Raw genomic sequence first — 19,945 nt, 5'->3', positions numbered from 1 at the left:
CTCTCATTACCACATAGTCTGAGTGTTCCCTATCTCTCCTCAGACTTGCATTACCTTTTTGAAGGCTCAACCCTCTGACGCAGAGCTTCTGCAGCTGTTCAGGGTCTTTAGAGAACTCTAACTTCAACATGACAGCAGTGTCAAGGGAGACTTTAACAATGCTTTCTCGGCAACATCCATGGGCAAAAAGGGCAAATTACATTCTAATCAAGCCACTTCACATTTGTGAATGAGAAATTTTCAAAAGGCCAAAATTGTTTTTCTTTCAATTAGAGATGGCACAGTCTTCTCTCCGTTTCATAGATGTAGCTGTGGAATTACTTAATTGCTTATATTAGAAGCTCTGTTGTTGCACAGATTAATTAATTTTTTACTTGGTTTTAACTTCATATCATTGAAAGAGGCACTGAATTAATTTTTGTTTTTTTTGTTTTTTTTATTTTTTATTTTTTTTTATTGCATTTTAGGTTTTGGGGTACATGTGATGAACATGCAAGATTGTTGTAAAAGCACTTTATGTTTTTTGTCTTGCAGGCACTTTTCATGTCTGTCTTCTAAATACATGTGCCCTGGTGTCCCTGCCGTCATGAGCACCTTGCTGGCTAATATAAATGCTTTCTATGCTCACACAACAGTTTCAACAAACGTACAGGTTTCTGCTTCAGATCGATTTGCTGCAACGAACTTTGGTGTAAGTATACTTTTTTAAACTTTAAAATTCCTAGCAACTTATGGAAGTTACATTTCAATGGACTTTGGACTTAAGATATTCTTGGAGTCTTATTGCAGAAAGAAAATTTTAAGGAATAGCCTAATGGGCTCCAGCTAAAAGTTTATTTGAAACATTTTAATAAATTAACTTTGACAGTCAATAGGAATTTTCATTAGATTGGAATCCTCATGTCCAAAAGGATCTTTTAACAGTGAGGGAAAAACATAGATTTTATAAGAGAATGTTGGGACTTTATAGGGCATTCTCAATGTAACAAATTTGGGATTCACCATTTCAGATTCACTGTTTTGTAGATACAGTTCCCTGGTGAGTGTGAGCTTGGCTGCCTTCTCTGGAACATATTATGCTCCATTTGCACTTCCTATTGGTTCCTTCTGGTACTGCTGGATAATGGCACATCCTCTAAGTAAAACATAGTATATGCTTAAGGGGCCTAAGAAAAACAATCTATATCTACTTAAGGCTGACCATCTGACATATGCAAAGGCATCAAGAAATGCATTGAAAAGTAGAAATTCAGGGACACAAAGGAGCCTCCAGAATTCATCTGTTGCATCCATTACTGTAACTCTTTCTGTACAAGTATACTATAACTGAAACTGGCAAGACTGGAAATAGATTGTAAATTAAGAATATTTCTAGTAAATTGGTAAGAGTCAAAATTAAAAATTGGGGGAGATGGAGAAGAGAGGATAGATACCAAACTTTTCAGGGCATGAAATCAACAGCATCAATAGCATTTGGTGTGTTTGGGGATATGGACGGGAGGGAAGGAGAAGACGCCTGGAAATATTCCCAGGTTTCTGGTCAGGGCAAATGGGTAGGCAGTAGTGCTTTTCAATAACCCTGTGAGAAAGGTTTTTTTTGTTATTATTTTTATTCATGGAGGAAACTAAGATCAATTGTGGGAAAGAGATTTTTTCATGACAATATGGTGTCATGACAATATGGTGTCATGAAAAAAATCACTTTCCCACAATTGATCTTAGTTTCCTCCATGAAAAAAAAAATGCATTGAACTTCCAATTTAGTTCACTGAATATATTTTTGTTACAGAGAATGTTGTTTAGAAATCAAATTTTGAGTTACATGTCGTAGAATAGAAGCAGTTGACACAGCAAATACAAGGGTGAAAACCCAATAGGGAAAAAGATGTCCTCTTGTGTTTACTCTTTTTCTGTCCTTTTCCTATAAAAGAGAAATGCATGTGAGGTGTATGAGGTGAATTAGAATAATCAAAGGAAAATGTGATTTCTACTTAATGACAAATAAAATAAAATGCCAGTAATGGAGAATACTCTGAGTTGGGAGTTATGGAGTTTAAGTTTCTATTGAAATTTAGCAAGTCAGTTTAGTCATCTAAGCATCAGTTCCTCAACATGCTCAATAAAGAAGATAATTCTTATCTTATCATGTTTCTCAAATTTAAAATAAGGGTAAAATGAAATAAAAGATGGCAAGCTAATTGTAGAAGTTAAAAGTGTCATTACATAAAGTATGAGAATTTTATCTCTACTGCCTTACCTAAAGCATAACCTACAATATCAGCTACTTTTGATAGACCGATTGACTCTTGTAGAAGCTGGAACCAAAGAACATTCCCTAGCCAGCTCAATAAAATACTGTTGTTACCAAATACCAGATTATACAACAGTTTTGTTATGAAAACCTCATCTTGGTAACAGTACTTCTTGTCTTGGGATTTTACCTGTCACATAAAACATTCTGTGCTATGAAATTGTTTTGCTTCTAATATTCCATCTGTGTATACTGTGAAGAATAAGTCAACCTCATGGAACATTGAGACTTTCTCCCTCTGAGAAAGATGTATTTAAGTGATTAATATCCACAATAAAAGTTACCTGGAGGAAAATTAGATAACTTTCTCCTTTATTTCATGCTGACCCAAAGAAGAGAGAACAGATTGATTTTAGTGTATTTTAGTGTTTTAGTGGCAATGTGGTTATAACAAACTTCATTTTTTAAATCCAATAACTATTATAGAATAGGGCTAAAAGAAAGAGAAATGTTTCTTTACACTACATCATGATAAGTTGGTGATTTGATATATAAATTTGACTAGGCTGTTCTAAATATTGAAAATAATGCCATTTTCTGAATCAGATATACTTAAGTATAATATCTCCTGCCTCTACATTGGAGCCTCAGATTTTTATTCACTTGACTATTAAAGCTGATTCTGTCATCTAGGACCCAGTGACAATTATATGCTCTCTTCTTGATCCTTCTCAAAGGTGCATGACCTATACATTTTGAGACTCCAACAAATAAACCAGTGGAAAAAAGTTTCTTACCTATGAGAATTCTAAAATAAATCTTTAAGAAGAGAAAACCATTACACATTTAGAACTTTTCTTGTATAAATCTTACTGGAAATCATGATGTGAATGAAAAATGATCAAAAATAAAGTGAGAAGGACAGAACCCTAGGATATATAGAAGAGATACAAGCAAAGTTTACCTAGGAAAATGGTCAGACCAATTGCATGACAATGATTTTTTTAAATGTGATTTTATTGAACTACTGCATTCCAGCCCAGGTGACAGAATGAGACCCTGTCTCTAAAAAAAGTGATGTTGTAAAAGGTAAGGTAAACTATTTTGGGAGAAGAGTAGTATACAATATTGTTAACTGTCATAGAGACTTCAAGTAAAATAGAGAAAGAAATAAGCCCATTGGATTTGGCAAGTAGAAGGTCATTGAAGCAATTGAAGTTAAAGCCTGATTTTATGAAGACTGCTCAGTGAACGGCATAGAAAAAGCTTGTCCAACCAATGGCCATGGGCTATATGCAGCCCAGAATGGCTTTGAATATAGCACAACACAAATTCTTAAACTTTCTTAAAACATTATGAGACTTATGCACTATTTTTTTATTGCTTATCAGCTGTCATTAGTGTTAATGTATTTTATGTGTGGCTCAAGACAGTTCTTCTTCTTCTAATGTGACCCGTGGAAGCCAAAAGATGCATAGCCCTGGCACAGAAGAACAGTTACGTAAATTAAAGGTCATTTATTCACTAAAATATGATACAGTCATTAAATGTCAAATTTCTATGGAATAGCTTCATAATTAAGCAATGCACATGATATCATGATAAATGAAAATAGTATGCTATAAAGCTATATGCAATTTAATTCTAACATTGAACACACACACACACACACACACACACACACATGCACACACATTCACACACACATACAGGTTTAGAAATAAGACTGGAAGGAAATGTGCTAAAATACCAATGATGTAGCCACCTGGTTGGATTACAGCTGACAGATTGTTGGTTTTATTTTGTATTAATCTTTATACAACACTTAAAATGTTTTATAAAATATCTTAAATCTGTATTAACTTGATAATAAAATTCTGAAAGAAAGGGGGAAATTGGTTGAGAAAATAGATTATTCTTTCCAGGAACTTAAATGAGAAGCAAGAAGGAGAGACTGGGCAAGTGTAAGAAGGTTTTTCCATATAAAAAGAGACTTGATTTTTATTATCTGCTTAGGCAGGTATTTTTTAATTATTTAATAAGGAAAATATAAACATGTTTATAGAGTTTTAGAAAAGGAGTTAGGTGCAAGAATGAGGTTGTGAATTTATCAGGTGGGAGAATAGGTGACTATAAGTACTATGGGTAGAAGGAGAGACTAGTCTTTAAAAGAGAAAGGACAAGCTCTGCTGTGAAATTTGAGGAAATAGTGTGAGAGTCCTTGAAGAGAACACTAAGCTTTTGATATAGAAGTGAAAAGTTGGGGTAGTTGTACCTTATTTTTTAATCCTTTTTTTAAAGTTGTTTGGAAGGACAAGGACTGCTCGTTTACAAGTGCTATGAAATTGTTGCAGGAGGTGAAGGTGGTGGTAAAAGTCTGGAGAAGCTACTGAGGGGACTACTAAAAAGAATCTTTCAGGGACATATAAAAAGAAATTCCTAGTAAAGCTGAAAGTGTCATTGGCTATTGGGCACTATAAATTTGTTGTCACGATCCTTGTGACTGTGAGACTTTCTCAGGGTGTGTCAGCGTTCTGAGGCTGATCTACTAAGAGATACAGCAGATAGTTGGATTGACTCTAGGCCAAAATGTTGCAGAAAAGTGGCCTTGGGAAGGTGAAGAAATTAATATAAAGACAATGGAGTGAAAAGACAAGGTAAAGTGATTTGCCATCAGCTCTAGTTTTTGATAAGTAGCACCATGAGAAACATGATGGATACCAAAAGAGGAGGGGAGAAGTGGGGAAAGGGACAAAAGAGAGTGGAGGAGAGAAAACAGGCAGAGACAGAGGATTGTGGGAGGAACGTGTTAATAGCACCTTTCAGTTAACATTTCGAAAGGAAAGTCTCAGGTTCAAAAGTTTACTCAGGGAGTAGATTGTTGAAAATTGATTGTAGAACAGTGGCATGCTACAGCTGGCTAGTACCTGCTCATGAGAACTGATTGGTAAATTTTCAGGAATGTTGCAAGCTGATTGTTAAACACGGCCATCCTTGAAATTGGACATAGTAAAAGTATTTACAATATGAAGGTTAGCAAATGCTAAAAATCAAGCCTTTTTGCTTTCACACAGCCACTTTACCAGCACATCACTGAGTGTAAATGTTATTTGGAGTCCAGACAAAAAGTCTCTGTGTATGTTGAAGGCACTCATGCGTAGATCAGGAGTTGATAAGAAACAGAACTCCATGAGGAGGCAGTCAGTCAATATTTTAACTTTGAAAATGTCTTTAGAAAATTTATTTAGTGAATTATCTTGAAATACAAATATCAATCAATAGTAAAATTGATATTTTCTAGCTGTTTTTTCCATGAGTATATATATCCTCAAATATATGTACTGAAGTATAAATGATTTTTTATTGACCAACCAACCTCTATAATATTTTCTTTCTATACTCTTTGGCTACATTGTTTGAAATCACTTCTTCATATGACAAAAAGAAATGTGAAATATTTTTATAATTTTTTTAATTTAGCAGAGTTGACATTTTTAAATTAACACTTTAGAAGAGTTTGTTTCACTTTCACTATGCAACATGCATTTTAGTGATTTTCATAAAATTTTTGAAATACCTATTTTTTTTTTCATATGTGATGTAAAAGCAAAATTTTCAGCTGACGAAGTTAAACAGGCAAGGTGAACCTTATTCAAGGCTATTGCAATAGGGGAGAGAGGCCAGAACTCAATTTGAGCTCAACTCCACTGAAATGAAAGACCAGACTAAAATAAGGAGAAAGTGGTGAAGGATGACAGTGGGGAGGGAGGTTGAGTAATGGGATGTAACCAGTGCACTAAAAACAAGTTTGCAATTTTTTTTTCTGTGATTATGTCATTTTTGTTTGCTAATTACATCTTTGGAAGTTAGGTTCCTATCATCCCAAGGAGAGTCGTGGATAGGGGTGCTCTCTCCTTGATGATGACATTTCACAAATAAGTCTCCCATGTCTTTCCAGGAGACATTCTTGGATTATGAAACTGGCATGGGGCTTTTAAAAATATTTACATGTGAAGGAGCAGAAAAAGAACAATTACAAGTGTTTTAAAGAAAATGCTTTAAGAAAAGGGAGGTCTAGAAGTAGAGTCAGGCAGAAGCCTATCTAAAGTTTAATCAGGCTGAAGGGTATGCTAAGGGTGTCTTGATCAGTGAACTATAACATTTCAATGCTTTTCAAGTTTTTCTGTGAAGGGATTCTTTAAATATACTTTGAATTGATGAAATGTATTAATTAGTTTGTCATCGAAAGTATCATTTTAGCGACCTTTCATAATTTTGTGATATTTCTGTTGGTATCAAAATTAATCTCAAATCAACAAGAGCTGTAAATGTATGTTCATATATTTAACACTAGTTGAATTATTTAAAAATTATCAAAATTGCCTATGCATTATTTCTATTTGAAAAATCTTTATGAATTGATGTTTTTGGTATGATCTGGAAAAAAAGTGTCACAATTTGCTCATCCTGTTCTGCATTTTTTTAATCTTATTCCTGAAAATTTTACAAAAATCTAAGATAGCATGAATACGTAGTTAGCTCCTCCCAGATGTGCTGAAGTAGGTGAGAGCTGAGAAGCTTAAGCATCACTACCTTCTGGTTAAATTCATCCCTGCTGTTGGAGCCAAACTTTGAGAAAGAAAGAAATTAATGAGAGAAGCTGCGGGTGATGCAGAGGTTATCATACCCCTTCCTTACAAGAGCCTTTCCTTCCACAGTTCCCCACATCCTGGGGGAAACTTCCTGAAGGTGCACAATCAGGGGAGCAGCTGCCTCCTCCCCCCGCCCATGGGCCAAATCCAGTCTACCAACTCACCAACTAGTTTTGTAAGGCCCATAAGCTGAGAATTTTTAAAATACTTTTTAATGTTGAAAAAAAATTTAAAGACTGTTACTTTGTGACACATTAAAACTACCTAAAATTCAAATTTCCACATCCATAAATAAAATATCATTGGAAAGCAGTCATGCCTATTAGTTTACACATTGTCTATGGCAGCTATGATGCTATAGTGCCAGACTGAATAGTTGAGACAGAGTTGTCAAAGTGAAAAATATTTACTAACTAGCCCTTTGTAGACAGTTTACTGATAACTGGTCTGTTATTCTGGTCAACCGATTAAACCAAGTTCTTAATTTTTTTGCTTAGATTTACCTTTTATTTTTAAAATTTATTTTAATTTCTAATCAGAGCCATGATAGTTGTACATATTTATGCAGTACAAGGGAAATTTTGATGCATGCATACAATATGTAACGATAAAATCAGAATAACTGGAATATCATCTCAAGCATTTATCAATTTTTCATATCAGGAACATTCCAATTCCACTGTTTTAGTTATTTTGAAATATACAGTGAATTACTCTTAACTATAGTTGCCCTATTGGGCTACAAAACACCAGATCTTATTCTAACTGTATTTTTGAATCTGTGATAATAATTATTATTTTTATTATTGATTTGCCCCCTACTAGGCATATGTGGCCCTTATTTAATAAAAAAAAAACTGAATAATGTGGCAGTTTTAGATATTGTGCCATGTCCCTCGGGGAAACATTTTTTAATCACCCAGTCTTTTTTCATTCCTCAAATCACACCCTACAGGCAGTAGGCTTCCTCTACTCTGCAAAGGCAATCTCACTCTAGTTAAGTCAAAATGTAAATAAAATTAAATTTCAAGCTGTCCTGCTGTTTAAAGAATCTCTATGAAAATTCAATCAGCAGCATACTTTTAATTTCACATCATCTGATGTTGTTCCGGATTCAGTGACAAGAAGCCCAGCAGTTTTCTTCACAGTTTTCTGTTTTCCTTGAATGTAAACTTTCCAGCTGGGTACCAGAAACTAAGTAGGGAAACCAAATGTGTGAACTGTATCAGTCAGAATTCTGTTCAACTGCACGAAATAGAAACTCACTTAATACATTTAAATAAATAAGATGTCCCCCTCTCCTTTCCCGCCCATGGAACCCGAGTCCAGAGGTGAGGAATTCAGAGCTGGTATAGCTGCTCAGTATTGTAATATTTTAAAAGGATGGGCAGATAGGGTGGGGAGGATATAGGCAATCCTTTTTTTCCATTTGTTCTTTTCATTTTTCATCTAATGGGAATGAAATAAGTACTCTATTTTCTGGCGTCTATTAGAGTTTTAGGTGAGAAAAGGGAAGAAGCACAAAGGACAAAAGATAAAAAGTCTGAAAGGGATCCCTAACAAAGAATGATATAGCAAACACTAATACAGCAAACACTATCTGCCAGGCACTCTTTTAAAATCTTTCAAAACATTAAGTCATTGGTAGAATGGTAGCTGGGTCTATTTTATTTAATTAGCGGTTTACATTTCACTGGCCAAAACATGTTATGTATCATTATTGGAGGAAAAGAGGTCTGAGAGGATGAGCCTTTCATATGGGTACATTTAACACGTGGTATTCTTTTAGTAAGGAACAGCCGAAGAATGCATATTTGGCAGACAGCCAACACAATTTGCCCTAGTGTGTGTAAGAGGGACAATGATTTGAGCCATAGTATGGTTGATCAATCACTTTAACTGTCTTGATAATTTGTGCCAATCACAGACATAAGATAAGGCATCCAGAGACGTAATACAAATCACGCTCACTTTTATAATCATCTGAATGATTAACTTTACTGTGACCTAAACGAATTCTTTTAGTGGTTCTTTTTTCTCATCTGGATTGAGGGCCACCAACCCAAATGCATGGAAGCTGGAGAGTTAAGAAAGGACTGTATAGCTTGTCTCATCCCCTGGGAAGGTATAATGGAGAGTGGCAGAGAAAGATCTAAGACGTTGAATTCATCTGTATTTTCTGTAGCTTTGTTGCAGTAAAGGGTCTTAACCTGCCTAACAAGACGGCGTGCTTCTGGAAGGCAGGGCTCATTTCTTAGGCTTCTTTATTGCCTCCACAGAGATTAACACAAAGGTGGTGCTCAAACTTTCTTCACTGATGTATAAATCTGATGATGGCATTTTATTTAGAAAATTGGAGCTTCGGCTTAAAAACAATTTATCAACTCCTGTTAATATTCAGCTCACTCCATCAATATCAGTGACTTTAAGGCATAAGAGTTATATACCCAATAAATCCACCTCCTATGTGACTATTGGGAGAACTTTTCATTTTTGTCAATATCCTCCAAAATGCAATTTGTTGTTTACAGAATATTAATGTTGGCAGGGACATTTTATGTCATTTAATCTTAAATCTCCCATTTTTTTAAATTTTTGATGAGAAAACTGGGATTTGGAATAGTGGTGTGTCTACTTATAAGCATTGTATGTATGACTTTTATTTTTTGTCTTTGTTTTTATTTAATCCACACAACTTTAACCATATACTTAAGAGAAAAGCTCTTTATTTTCACTGTTTTCAAATACTTCTGTGACGACAGTGCAGCACTGAAACCACATCAAAAGGAAGCAACAGCAGTTTTTTTTACTTCATTTTTATACTATTTTTAGCACTAAATCATACACTGTCTTTAAAAGCAATCGATCCTCTCAGATTATGAAGTCTACGTTTGCTTCCAAAAAGAATTTTTTTTTCAAATTGGTTTTGACAAAAATAACAGCTGCTCCCACTTCTGTAGGTAGGAGAAGTGTAAAAACTGTAATACATTGTCTGGAGAGGTGGCATGGAGTACAGAAATAAAAGGAAGGATGGGTTCCATTTTCTCTTGCTGATGCATTACATTGCTGTGAATTATTACACATAGAGAAATTTACTTGTCTGATCTCTTTCTATAAAATGCAAGTCTCTAGATACTTTGTTAGAACAGTTATACATTTCTCATTCATCACAGAGAGGAGTATGACTTATGGAAAAGACCATGAATTTGGTGTCAAAGAGACCAGAGTTGGAATCACTGCTATGCCACATAGTATCTTTATAATCTTAGACAAGTCATTGATATATTTGATCCTCCCTTTCTATAAAATAGAGACAAAACTACAAATTATTATGAGGTCTTCAGAATAGTCATGTATTTCCATTCTCCTATTTGTGTTTGCTTTGTACAGAGGGAAAAATTCATAAAACTACTGGACCAGTTGCATAACTCTTTGAGGATTGATCTGTCAAAGTATAGGGTATGTACAAAATTACTTTCCTAAAAGCAAACTATTATGTTTGGTGTAGATAATTTCTTAGCATATTGTAAAAATTACCCATTATGTAATAGAAAAATAAAAATATTGATCTCAGGTGCTATCACCCTTAGACAGACAGACTACAACAATACTGTGTGTGTGTATGTGTGTGTACATACATGCAACTTTAATTTTATAATTTTTTAAATAGCCATCAGATTCAGTGACCCTCAGCTGATTTATGAAGTAGACTCTGGCCCACTTCTTATTTTGAAAACTCATCCTTTGTTACTGAAATATTCTGCTGATATTTCCCCAGTTTTTGAGCTTCTTACTTCATTTTCTGCCTTACTCTCTCTTCCTGGATCATGGTACCAAGAGTATCATATGTTCTTGGAAAGCTGTCCACAATTCACTATCAACAGTTCTGTATATCACCTCTCAGGGAAACAAATACACATACTACAAATATATTCAATTATATATGTGAATAAATATACACACACATAATTTTAGTTACAAAATATCTTAGTTACAAAAATTTAGTTGCAAATTTTAGTTACAAAATGCTTGTAGTCATGCTCTTTTATATCTTGTATTCCTTAACAATTTATCCTAAGTCAATTTGAACATGTCTATCTCCCAGATATTCATTTTAAATTAGTCTCTTATTGAATACTTTAATTGTGTACTTATAAAAGTTATAATACCAAATTTTATCAAATTTGTTATTATTTCAAGTTGGATATTTTATGATGGATCTGGGGCCAACATAATGAGAAGGGAACAACCATGCAAGCCATTGAGAGAGATATCTGGGGGCAAGAAGGGCCTTGAAGCTACGTCATTCACCACCTTATCATAGGCATAATAACCCTGTTTAAGTTCTTGAATACCTAGTAATTAGCTGTGGTTTTTCCTAACGGCTCTTCAGAAGAGCATGTTAATATGTTAAATTGACCGAAGTTAAAATTGTTTTTTAGTTCAAAATTTTTTATTTATAACTTTTCTTTCCTTCAAAATTATGAACATCTGTATTTTTAAATGATACTTCTCATTAAACTTCACTTCTCCTGAAATTCTCGTCAAACTTCAGGAGAGACTATATGAGGCAAACTTATTTTTTTTAACTTCTAAAAGTTTTTTTGTGACTAAAAGCAAATGCAGCACATGCATAGTTTCCAAAGTATTTTTTTTAAAGTATCTAACTTGAGAGAATCATGAAAATATTTTCACATGTATGCTTCCTAATTTTGGTAGCAAGACTGTTTTAGAAGCAAGCATTAATAACATAGCATTGTAATAATGATACTGCTTTGCATTTTATTTCATCATAAGGATAAATAGAAGAGTACAGCTTTTCAAGAGTATAAAGATAATATTTTCAAATTATTTATATTCTTTAATCTTTTATGATAAAATATTTTAAGGATGATTTAGGGGTATTTTAAAAATTATATAGTTTGCTTTCCATTTTCTTTCACAAGAAGCTGGTTTTAGTTTATTTTCCCACAGGAGGTTTAATGCTGACAACTTTATCCATTTTTCTGTTTCCTAATTAACCAGGAAAACTTTCCTGCAAGCAATACTGAAAGACTGCAAGACCTGAAATCAACTGTTGACCTGTTAACAAGTATCACCTTTTTTAGGATGAAGGTATCTCGTTTTATTTCTGTCACCATTTTGATACGACATACATTCACCCGTTAAAGTCTTGCTTTACCCTCTTCTTGATCAAGTACTGTGTCAACCCCATCGATTGAGCTATACTATTCTTTGCCTGAACTCGATGAATCTTCCAGTATAAGGTATAGTGAAGAAGGGATCATCCTAGACACTTAAAATACTCTGATATATTTGGCTCAAATTTAGTTCTCAGTTAAATCCATTTTAGATAAAGCTCTCTGGTAAGTGGAAGTGGCACTTAAAAAACATCCAAAGAATGTTAAATGGAAATGGAGTTCACTTCTAATTTTAGTTTTAGCTAAGATGTTTTGCTGACTTTTTTGCTGCAAGAAAGTAGCTGACTCTTTTAAGTTTACTCCAGTTGTGGCAATTTCCATATTCAGCCCGGGGAATGTCTATGTAGGAATATATTCGATCACCTGTCTATTGGTGTAATTGGCTAGGCCTTACAAACCAGGCATTTATTTTTAGATATATAGTTTCTGCTTTAATTGAAATTTCTCTGCAGTCATAGTTTTGGCTTACCTATGTAAAGCATTTTCAGAAACTATTTGCTAGGCTATGGGCTAAAATATATGCTCTTTGATAGAGAGTGTTATGATGCTTATTCAGAAAATTCCTAAATAGAAACATTTTTTCTTTTCATTTGCCCATTTTTTTAAATTAGAGCCTCTAAAAATGGCATTTTATTAAAAAGAGAGAGAGAAAGAGAGAGAGAGAGACATAAAGAAAAACTTCATCAGTGCTCATTTAGACTCTTTAAAGTTAAATTAATATTCATTGGGTTTAAAATCAGGCTGAACTAGGTGACTAGAATAAATAGAATTTACATCAGTTCTAATGCACTGTCAGTAGCTTGTGGAACAATGTGCAGATAATGATGGGGAGACCCGATCAAGTTGACTTGATTGACAAGTGACGTCTGCCATTGACACTGAGGAGTGAGGAATGGGAGTGAGGATGAGGAGTGCCAGGACATTGCTACTCATTTGTCATGCCTCCTTGCTTTAAACCACCATCTCCTTAAACTTGTAACTACTCCTCCCTGACCCTCACTACCAGCTGATTACTTTGCTTTCTATTTCAACGAAAGAAATATATATAGGAAGAAAGACAGAGGAGCATCCTCAAGCTCCAAGCACATATTCCCACAACCTCCCCCAGTACGTACTTCCTTGTATGTGTCGACATATTCTTTTTTTTTTCTCTGCTATTGATGAACCATCTGTTTTCTTAGAAAATGTGGTCTCTTCTATATGTGCAATTGATTTTTTCTTCTCTTGTGCACTGAAATATTGGTCTAGCAGTCCTCTCCACCCTCCTAAATTGTCAGCTTTCCCCTATGTACGTGTTACTGATTTTACAGTCTTCAAAATACTGTTTGGCTTTGCTTTCTTCTATAGCTGCTACCCTAGTTCATTTCCCTTAATAGCAAAACTCCTCAAAATAGTCATCTAAGCACTTCCTATTTTTCCTCCATTTTTCTATTCGACATGCTTCATCATATAATATAATTCACATATTTATTTTGTTGATTATCTACTGAAACTTAAGCCTGTGAGGAAAGGGATTTCTGTTTCTATTGTTCACTGCTGTATCATCATTATCTGACATATAGGAAGGGACAAATGTTTGTTGAATGATGGAATGAAATGAAATCAAAGAATGCATGAAGTTTTCACTGGTCACATTAAGTGTTTTCATGTGAGTGTTTACAACCATTATCATTTTCAATAAGTTTTTATATCAGCAAGTTAAAATGAATATTTACATATTTAAACCCCTATGATATGATGACACCAACTGAACATAGAAAAATCAACTAGAAATATTTATTGAATATATATTTGAGTAGTTTATACTAGATTACAAAGTTTTATTGTTGCAGTTGAGAAAATAAGTGCTTTGTCTGTCAGGTCCTGGAGCTGCAAAGCCCCCCAAAAGCTAGCATGGTGGTGAAGGACTGTGTAAGGGCTTGCCTGGATTCTACATACAAGTACATTTTTGACAATTGCCATGAACTCTACTCCCAGCTAACAGACCCGGTAAGAAAATATGTATGTCTTTTATAATCCCCACTTTTGCTTCTAATATGTTTCAGTAAGTTTAGAATTATAGTAAATAGAAAAGTATGTTCTTTTAATTTTACATTACCTGCAAATTTGGGAATTTCCATATTTTTTCTTTACATTTAAATACTACTTTCTTATACATGAACTAATTCACTCCTTAAAATAACTTTATATAGTAGAAGCACACACTATTTAAGGTTTTAGCTGGATAATCAGTTTCAGAAGAATGATTTTCTCAAGGTTACACGGTAGGTAGGTGGCAGATTTGGGACTGGATATAATTGCAACTCTTATTTCTGTGTCCTTCCTCTAACTCATACTGCCTTCCATATCATTTTACCTCATGAAAGTGATAAAGAAATTTTGATAGAACAGGATAGTAAAATTGTTATATATCTTAATTTAATAAGTATTTCAAAAATACAATTTAAATCAAAACCACAATGAGATACAATCTCATATCAGTAGTAATGGCTATTTTTATTATTATTTTAAATTTTCATTTGCATAGGTTTTTGGGGAACAGGTGGTATTTGGTTACATAAGTAAGTTGGTGATTTGTGAGATTTTGGTGTACCTATCAACCAAACAGTATACGCTGAACCCAGTTTGTAGTCTTTTATCCCTCACCCCTCTCCAACCCTTTCCCCAGAATTCCCAAAGCCCACTGTATCATTCTTATGCATTTGTATTCCCACAGTTTAGTGCACACTTGTGAGTGAGAACATACAATGTTTAGCTTTCTATTCCTGAATTACTTTACTTAGAGTAATAGTCTCCAGTTCCATCTAGGTTAATGTGAATGCCATTAATTCATTCCCTTTTATGGCTGAGTAGTATTCCATTATGTGTGTGTTTGTGTGTCTGTGTGTGTGTGTGTGTGTGTGTGTGTGTGTGTGTAGAAAGTAGTATTCCATTATGTGTGTGGGTGTATATATATGTTTCAATAAGTTTAGAATGATATTAAATAGAAAAGTATGTTCATTTAATTTTACATTACCTGCAAATTTGAGAATTTTCATACCTTTTCTTCACATTTGAATATCACTTTATTATACATGAACTTATTCACTGCTTACAATAACTATATGTAGTAAAGGCACATACTATATATATATATATATATATATATATATATATATAATCACAGTTTATTCACTCATTGATTGATAGATATTTGGGCTGGTTCTATATTTTTGGAATTGTAAATTGTGCTACTATAAACTTGGGTGTACAAGTATCTTTTTTGTACACTGACTTCTTTTCCTCTGGGTAGATACCCAGTGGTGAGGTTGCTGGATTAAATGGTAGTTTTACTCTTAGTTCTCTCAGGAATCTCCATGCTGTTTTCCATCGTGGTTGTACTAGTTTGCATTCCCATCAGCAGTGCAGAAGTGTTCTCTTTTCACTGCATCCATGACAATATCTATAATTCTTTTCATCTTTTTCACTATGGCCATTCTTGCAGGAGTAACGTGGTATTGAATTGTGGCTTTAATTTGCATTTCCCTGATCATTAGTGATGTTGAGCATTTTTTTGTATATTTGTTGACCATTTCTGTATCTTCTTTTGAGAATTACCTGTTCATATTCTTAGCCCGCTTTCCGATAAGATTTTTTTTTCTTCCTAATTTGTTTGAGTTTCTTGTAGATTCTGGATATTAGTCCTCTGACAGATGTATAGATTGTGAAGATTTTCTTCCACTTTATATGTTTTCTGTTTACTCTGTTGACTATTCTTTTGCTGTGTGGAAGCTCTTTGATTAAATCTCACCTATTTATCTTTGATTTGTTGCATTTACTTTTGGGTCATGGTCTTGAAGTCTTTGCCTAAGCCAGTGTCTAGAAGGGGTTTCTTTGATGTTATCTTCTAGAATTTTTATAGTTTCAGGTCTTAGATTTAAGTACCTTATTCTATCTTGAGTAGATTTTTGGATAAGATGAGAGATGAAAATCTGGTTTTGTTCTCCTACATGTGGCTTGCCAAATATCCCAGCACCATTCGTTGATTAGGGCGTCCTTTCACTGCTTCATGTTTATGTTTTCTTTGTCAAAGATCAGTTGGCTATAAGTATATAGGTTTATTTATATGTTCTCTATTCTCTTCCATTGGTCTATATGACTGTTTGTATACTATTACCATGCTGTTTTGGTGGCTATGACCTTATACTATAGTTTGAAGTTAGGTAATGTGATGTCTCCAGATTCGTTCCTTCTGCTTTGCCTTGCTTTGGCTATGTGGGCTCTTTTTTGGTTCTGTATGAATTTTAGGATTGTTTTCTGTAGTTCTGTGAAGAATGATTTTGGTATTTTGATAGGAATTGCATTGAATTTGTAGACTTCTTTTGGCAGTGTGGTCATTTTCCCAATATTGATTCTACCCATCCATGAGCATGCAGAATGGCTATTATTAAAACATAAAAAAAAATACATATTATTGAGGCTACAGAGAAAAGGGAATGCTTATATACTGCCAGTAGGAATGTAAATGTGTTTAGTCACTGTGGAAAGCAGTATGGAGATTTCTCAAATATCTTAAAACAGAACCACAGCTTGACCTATAGAAAGCAAATCACTCAGGCATGTGCTTACTACCTATAACCATGTGTTAACATTTACCAGTATTTCTCAGCTGTTGTTTAAAGACATTAAATGTTACACATAAAATAGTATTTTGATTGTATCTCCCAATATCATCCCATTCCTTTTTTGTCTTTGGAGAAGAAAACTTTTCTAATATTGGTGAGTTTGAACGTATTTTCACATATGATCAATGAATACTTGAGTTTTATGTTCTGTGAATTGCCTGTCAATCTTTGTGGATGTTTCTCTTGGTTTGCTTGTGTGTTACTTATTAATTTATAGAAAATCTAAAAATGTTGAGAAAACTAATCCTTTTTTTGTTATGTGGATTTCATAGATTACTTCTGTCTTGATGACATGTCTTTTCGTTATACTGAAGTTTTCTAATGCATACTATGACATATATTTCTATTACTTTTATAAAATTGGCTTTTACAAATGTTGTCTAGCTTGGGCAACCTGGGCAACATAGCGAGACCCTATCTCTACAAATTTTTTTTTCTTTAATTAGCAAAATGTAATGGTATGTGTCTATAGTCACATCTACTTCAGAGGATAAGGTGGTTACAGTGAACCCAGGAATTGGAGGTGAGAGTGAGCTATGATGCTCCTTTGCATTCCAGCCTGGATGAGAGAGCAAGACCCTGCCTTTATTTATTTTTTTTTAATGTGTCTATTGCCTATCCTCTTTTCTGAAGAGTGTGGTTGCTCCATTAGACACTAAAAGCTGTGTGGTTATCTATGGAACATTCTGTTTACTTGGGAAAGGCAAATTCTAGAAAGAAAATGTTGGATGAAGGCAAGTAAGATTCTTCCAAACTGTATTTTAAACTAGGTTTCATATAGTATGTTATCTTTCTGAGGTCGCTGGTTTGTTTTTTGTTTTTTGATTTTTTTACCTTATAGGTAAGAAAAATTAAGCTGAGTTTGCATTGTCTCAGCAAAGCAATATATAACCATATAATTGTTCATAATGTTAGCTTATTAACTCTGTTAGATGTGCTCTACTTTGAAAACTTGGTCCTCCAGTATTTCTAGGCGCTAAATTGGTTCTCACTTATACCTTACCATGAGTAGCTTTCTAATGACTTTTCTTTGTCTATTCTCTATTCTCCGTCTTCCTCCCGTAGGGCTCTTTCAATTCTTTTACATTTTTCAACATCATTATCTTTATTTTATCTAGAGGCTAAGATTGAAACTTTTTACTGTGCCATGTAATTACCTAGGCATAATTTTTTTTGTTCAACAGAGTCTTGCTCTGTCACCCAGGCTGGAGTTCAGTGGTGCAATCTCAGCTTACTGCAACCTCCACCTCCTGGGTTCAAGTGATTCTCCTGCCTCAGCCTCTTTAGTAGCTCGTATTTTACAGGTGCCCAGCACCATGCCTGGCTAATTTTGTATTTTTAGTAGAGACAAGGTTTCACCATGTTAGCCAGGCTGGTCTCGAGCTCCTGACCTCAGCGAATCCGCCTGCCTCAGCCTCCCAAAGTACTGGGATTACAGGCATAAGCCACCGCACCTGGCCCCATGCACAACTTTATAATCAGTCTTGCCAAATTTTACCAGCCTCAATTTCCTGTTTCTCACATTCCTGAACTAAACTGCTCTGCTCTCATGAGCTCTAAATTTTATAATTTGCATGAAGCTACCATCCTCTTTCACATCCCCACATTCATGCATCCTGTTCTATATGCCTAAAAAACTCACAACCTCCCTGCTTTCATGAAAATCCAACTCAAATATGACTTTTGTTAATGAAAAAATTCTTCATGACACCCATTAAAGAATGGTAAAGCAGACTATTCAAAAAGGAATTTTGCAATAGTTGCACAGGAAGGCTACCACAATAGGATTTTACAGTAGGAGAGAGAAATTGGCCTCAACTCTGAATACCTGAAGAAAAAGTGGGAATTGATAGCCAAAGAGCATAAGGCAAGGGGGTTACTGGATAAAAATTACTAAGAGGTAACATTAGGCATAAGAGGGGATTCTGGCTAACAGATCTGATGAGATTCTTGTTTAAGGCAGACGGGGTGATCAAATATCATCTGAGGCATTGTGGAGGAAGGAAACCTGATCAGATATCAAAGTGTGATCAGATATCAAGGATGAAAAATTCTGGCTAAACTGAGAAGGTTCTTGCTTCAATTGGACAATGCAGAAAGTAACATGGAAATTCAAAAGTTGAGTCATGGTTAAAAATAGCTCAGAAGAGTTCAACCAAAGTTTGGTCAAAGAGAGAGAATCTTGATCATTTCCTCAGCCACTAATTGATACTCAGTGGATGAATTAAACCGCCAAAGTAAAGTGGCATACCTTACTTAATGTCTTTCTAATACATAAATAATAACAACAACAATAATTTAAAAAACAGTTTATATCTGTAAGTGAGCTTTTTAGTCAGTTTCCATAAAGCAAACATGACCCTAACAAAAGTAAATGAATTATGTCACATCAAAAAAATCTAATTTAGCTTAATATTTTCTGACTTGCTTTCAAAAAGGATATTTACATAATTTTCTTTCTAACCAGTTTCATTTTTAGGTAGATAGATTTTATGTGAAATTTTGTCAATGTAGGGAATGCTTGGTGCTAAGCTTTATATCTTGGAAAAATACTTTTTCATAAACATTGTTATTATTTGAAATTACAAAGGAAGTATTCATTGGAGTTGAATTATTTAGGAGACTAATACTCTCTACAGCCCTTTTGAAGCCGTCTAGGAATATTTCAGATGATTAAAGTTTATCTATCCTCAGTTGGCTGCAACCCCATGCTCCTAAGAGCTCAAGTTAAGACCTTTTTGTCTCATATCACATCTCGCCTGTCTTCAAATTCTAATTATTCTACCTTCAAAATTAAATACCTTCATTTCAAAATATATCCAAAATCTGACCACTGTTCACCAGATCCATGCTTCTACTCTTGCTCAAAACCATAATCACTGTTTACTTGGATTACTATGTAACTTTCTAAGAGAGCTCAATGTGTCCACCCTGTCACCTTACATCTCTTATCAAAAGAGCAGCCAGAAAATTATTCTTTGAAAACGAAAGTCAGCTGATATCACTCTTCCGCACAGAATGTTTAAAGACCCTTCATTTAAGTTAAATTCAAAGTCATACAAAACCCCACATGATCTGGCACATGTTACACTTCTCATCCCTCCTGTTCTAATTCTCTTCCCTTGCACATATCTCCATGTGACTGGAGAACCAGTGAAGAGTTGTTGTGCAGTGAAG

At 34.4% G+C, this 19,945-nt stretch overlaps 1 protein-coding gene across 1 annotated transcript in view; it reads left to right on the top strand.

The window, feature by feature from the left end:
* The window catches only part of UNC13C (unc-13 homolog C), a 586,273-nt gene that overhangs the window by 297,568 nt on the left and 268,760 nt on the right, over positions 1-19,945 (top strand). Inside the window, exons 13-16 of the mRNA XM_003935590.4 lie at positions 535-691; positions 10,294-10,362; positions 11,929-12,018; positions 13,965-14,093. Of these exons, the coding sequence (XP_003935639.1) occupies positions 535-691; positions 10,294-10,362; positions 11,929-12,018; positions 13,965-14,093 (445 nt within the window). The remainder of the gene's footprint in view (positions 1-534; positions 692-10,293; positions 10,363-11,928; positions 12,019-13,964; positions 14,094-19,945) is intronic.

Source organism: Saimiri boliviensis, chromosome 2 (genome assembly GCF_048565385.1).
Source record: "Saimiri boliviensis isolate mSaiBol1 chromosome 2, mSaiBol1.pri, whole genome shotgun sequence".
Classification (NCBI taxonomy): Eukaryota; Metazoa; Chordata; class Mammalia; order Primates; family Cebidae; genus Saimiri; species Saimiri boliviensis.
This window is presented reverse-complemented; position numbering and strand designations above follow the sequence as displayed.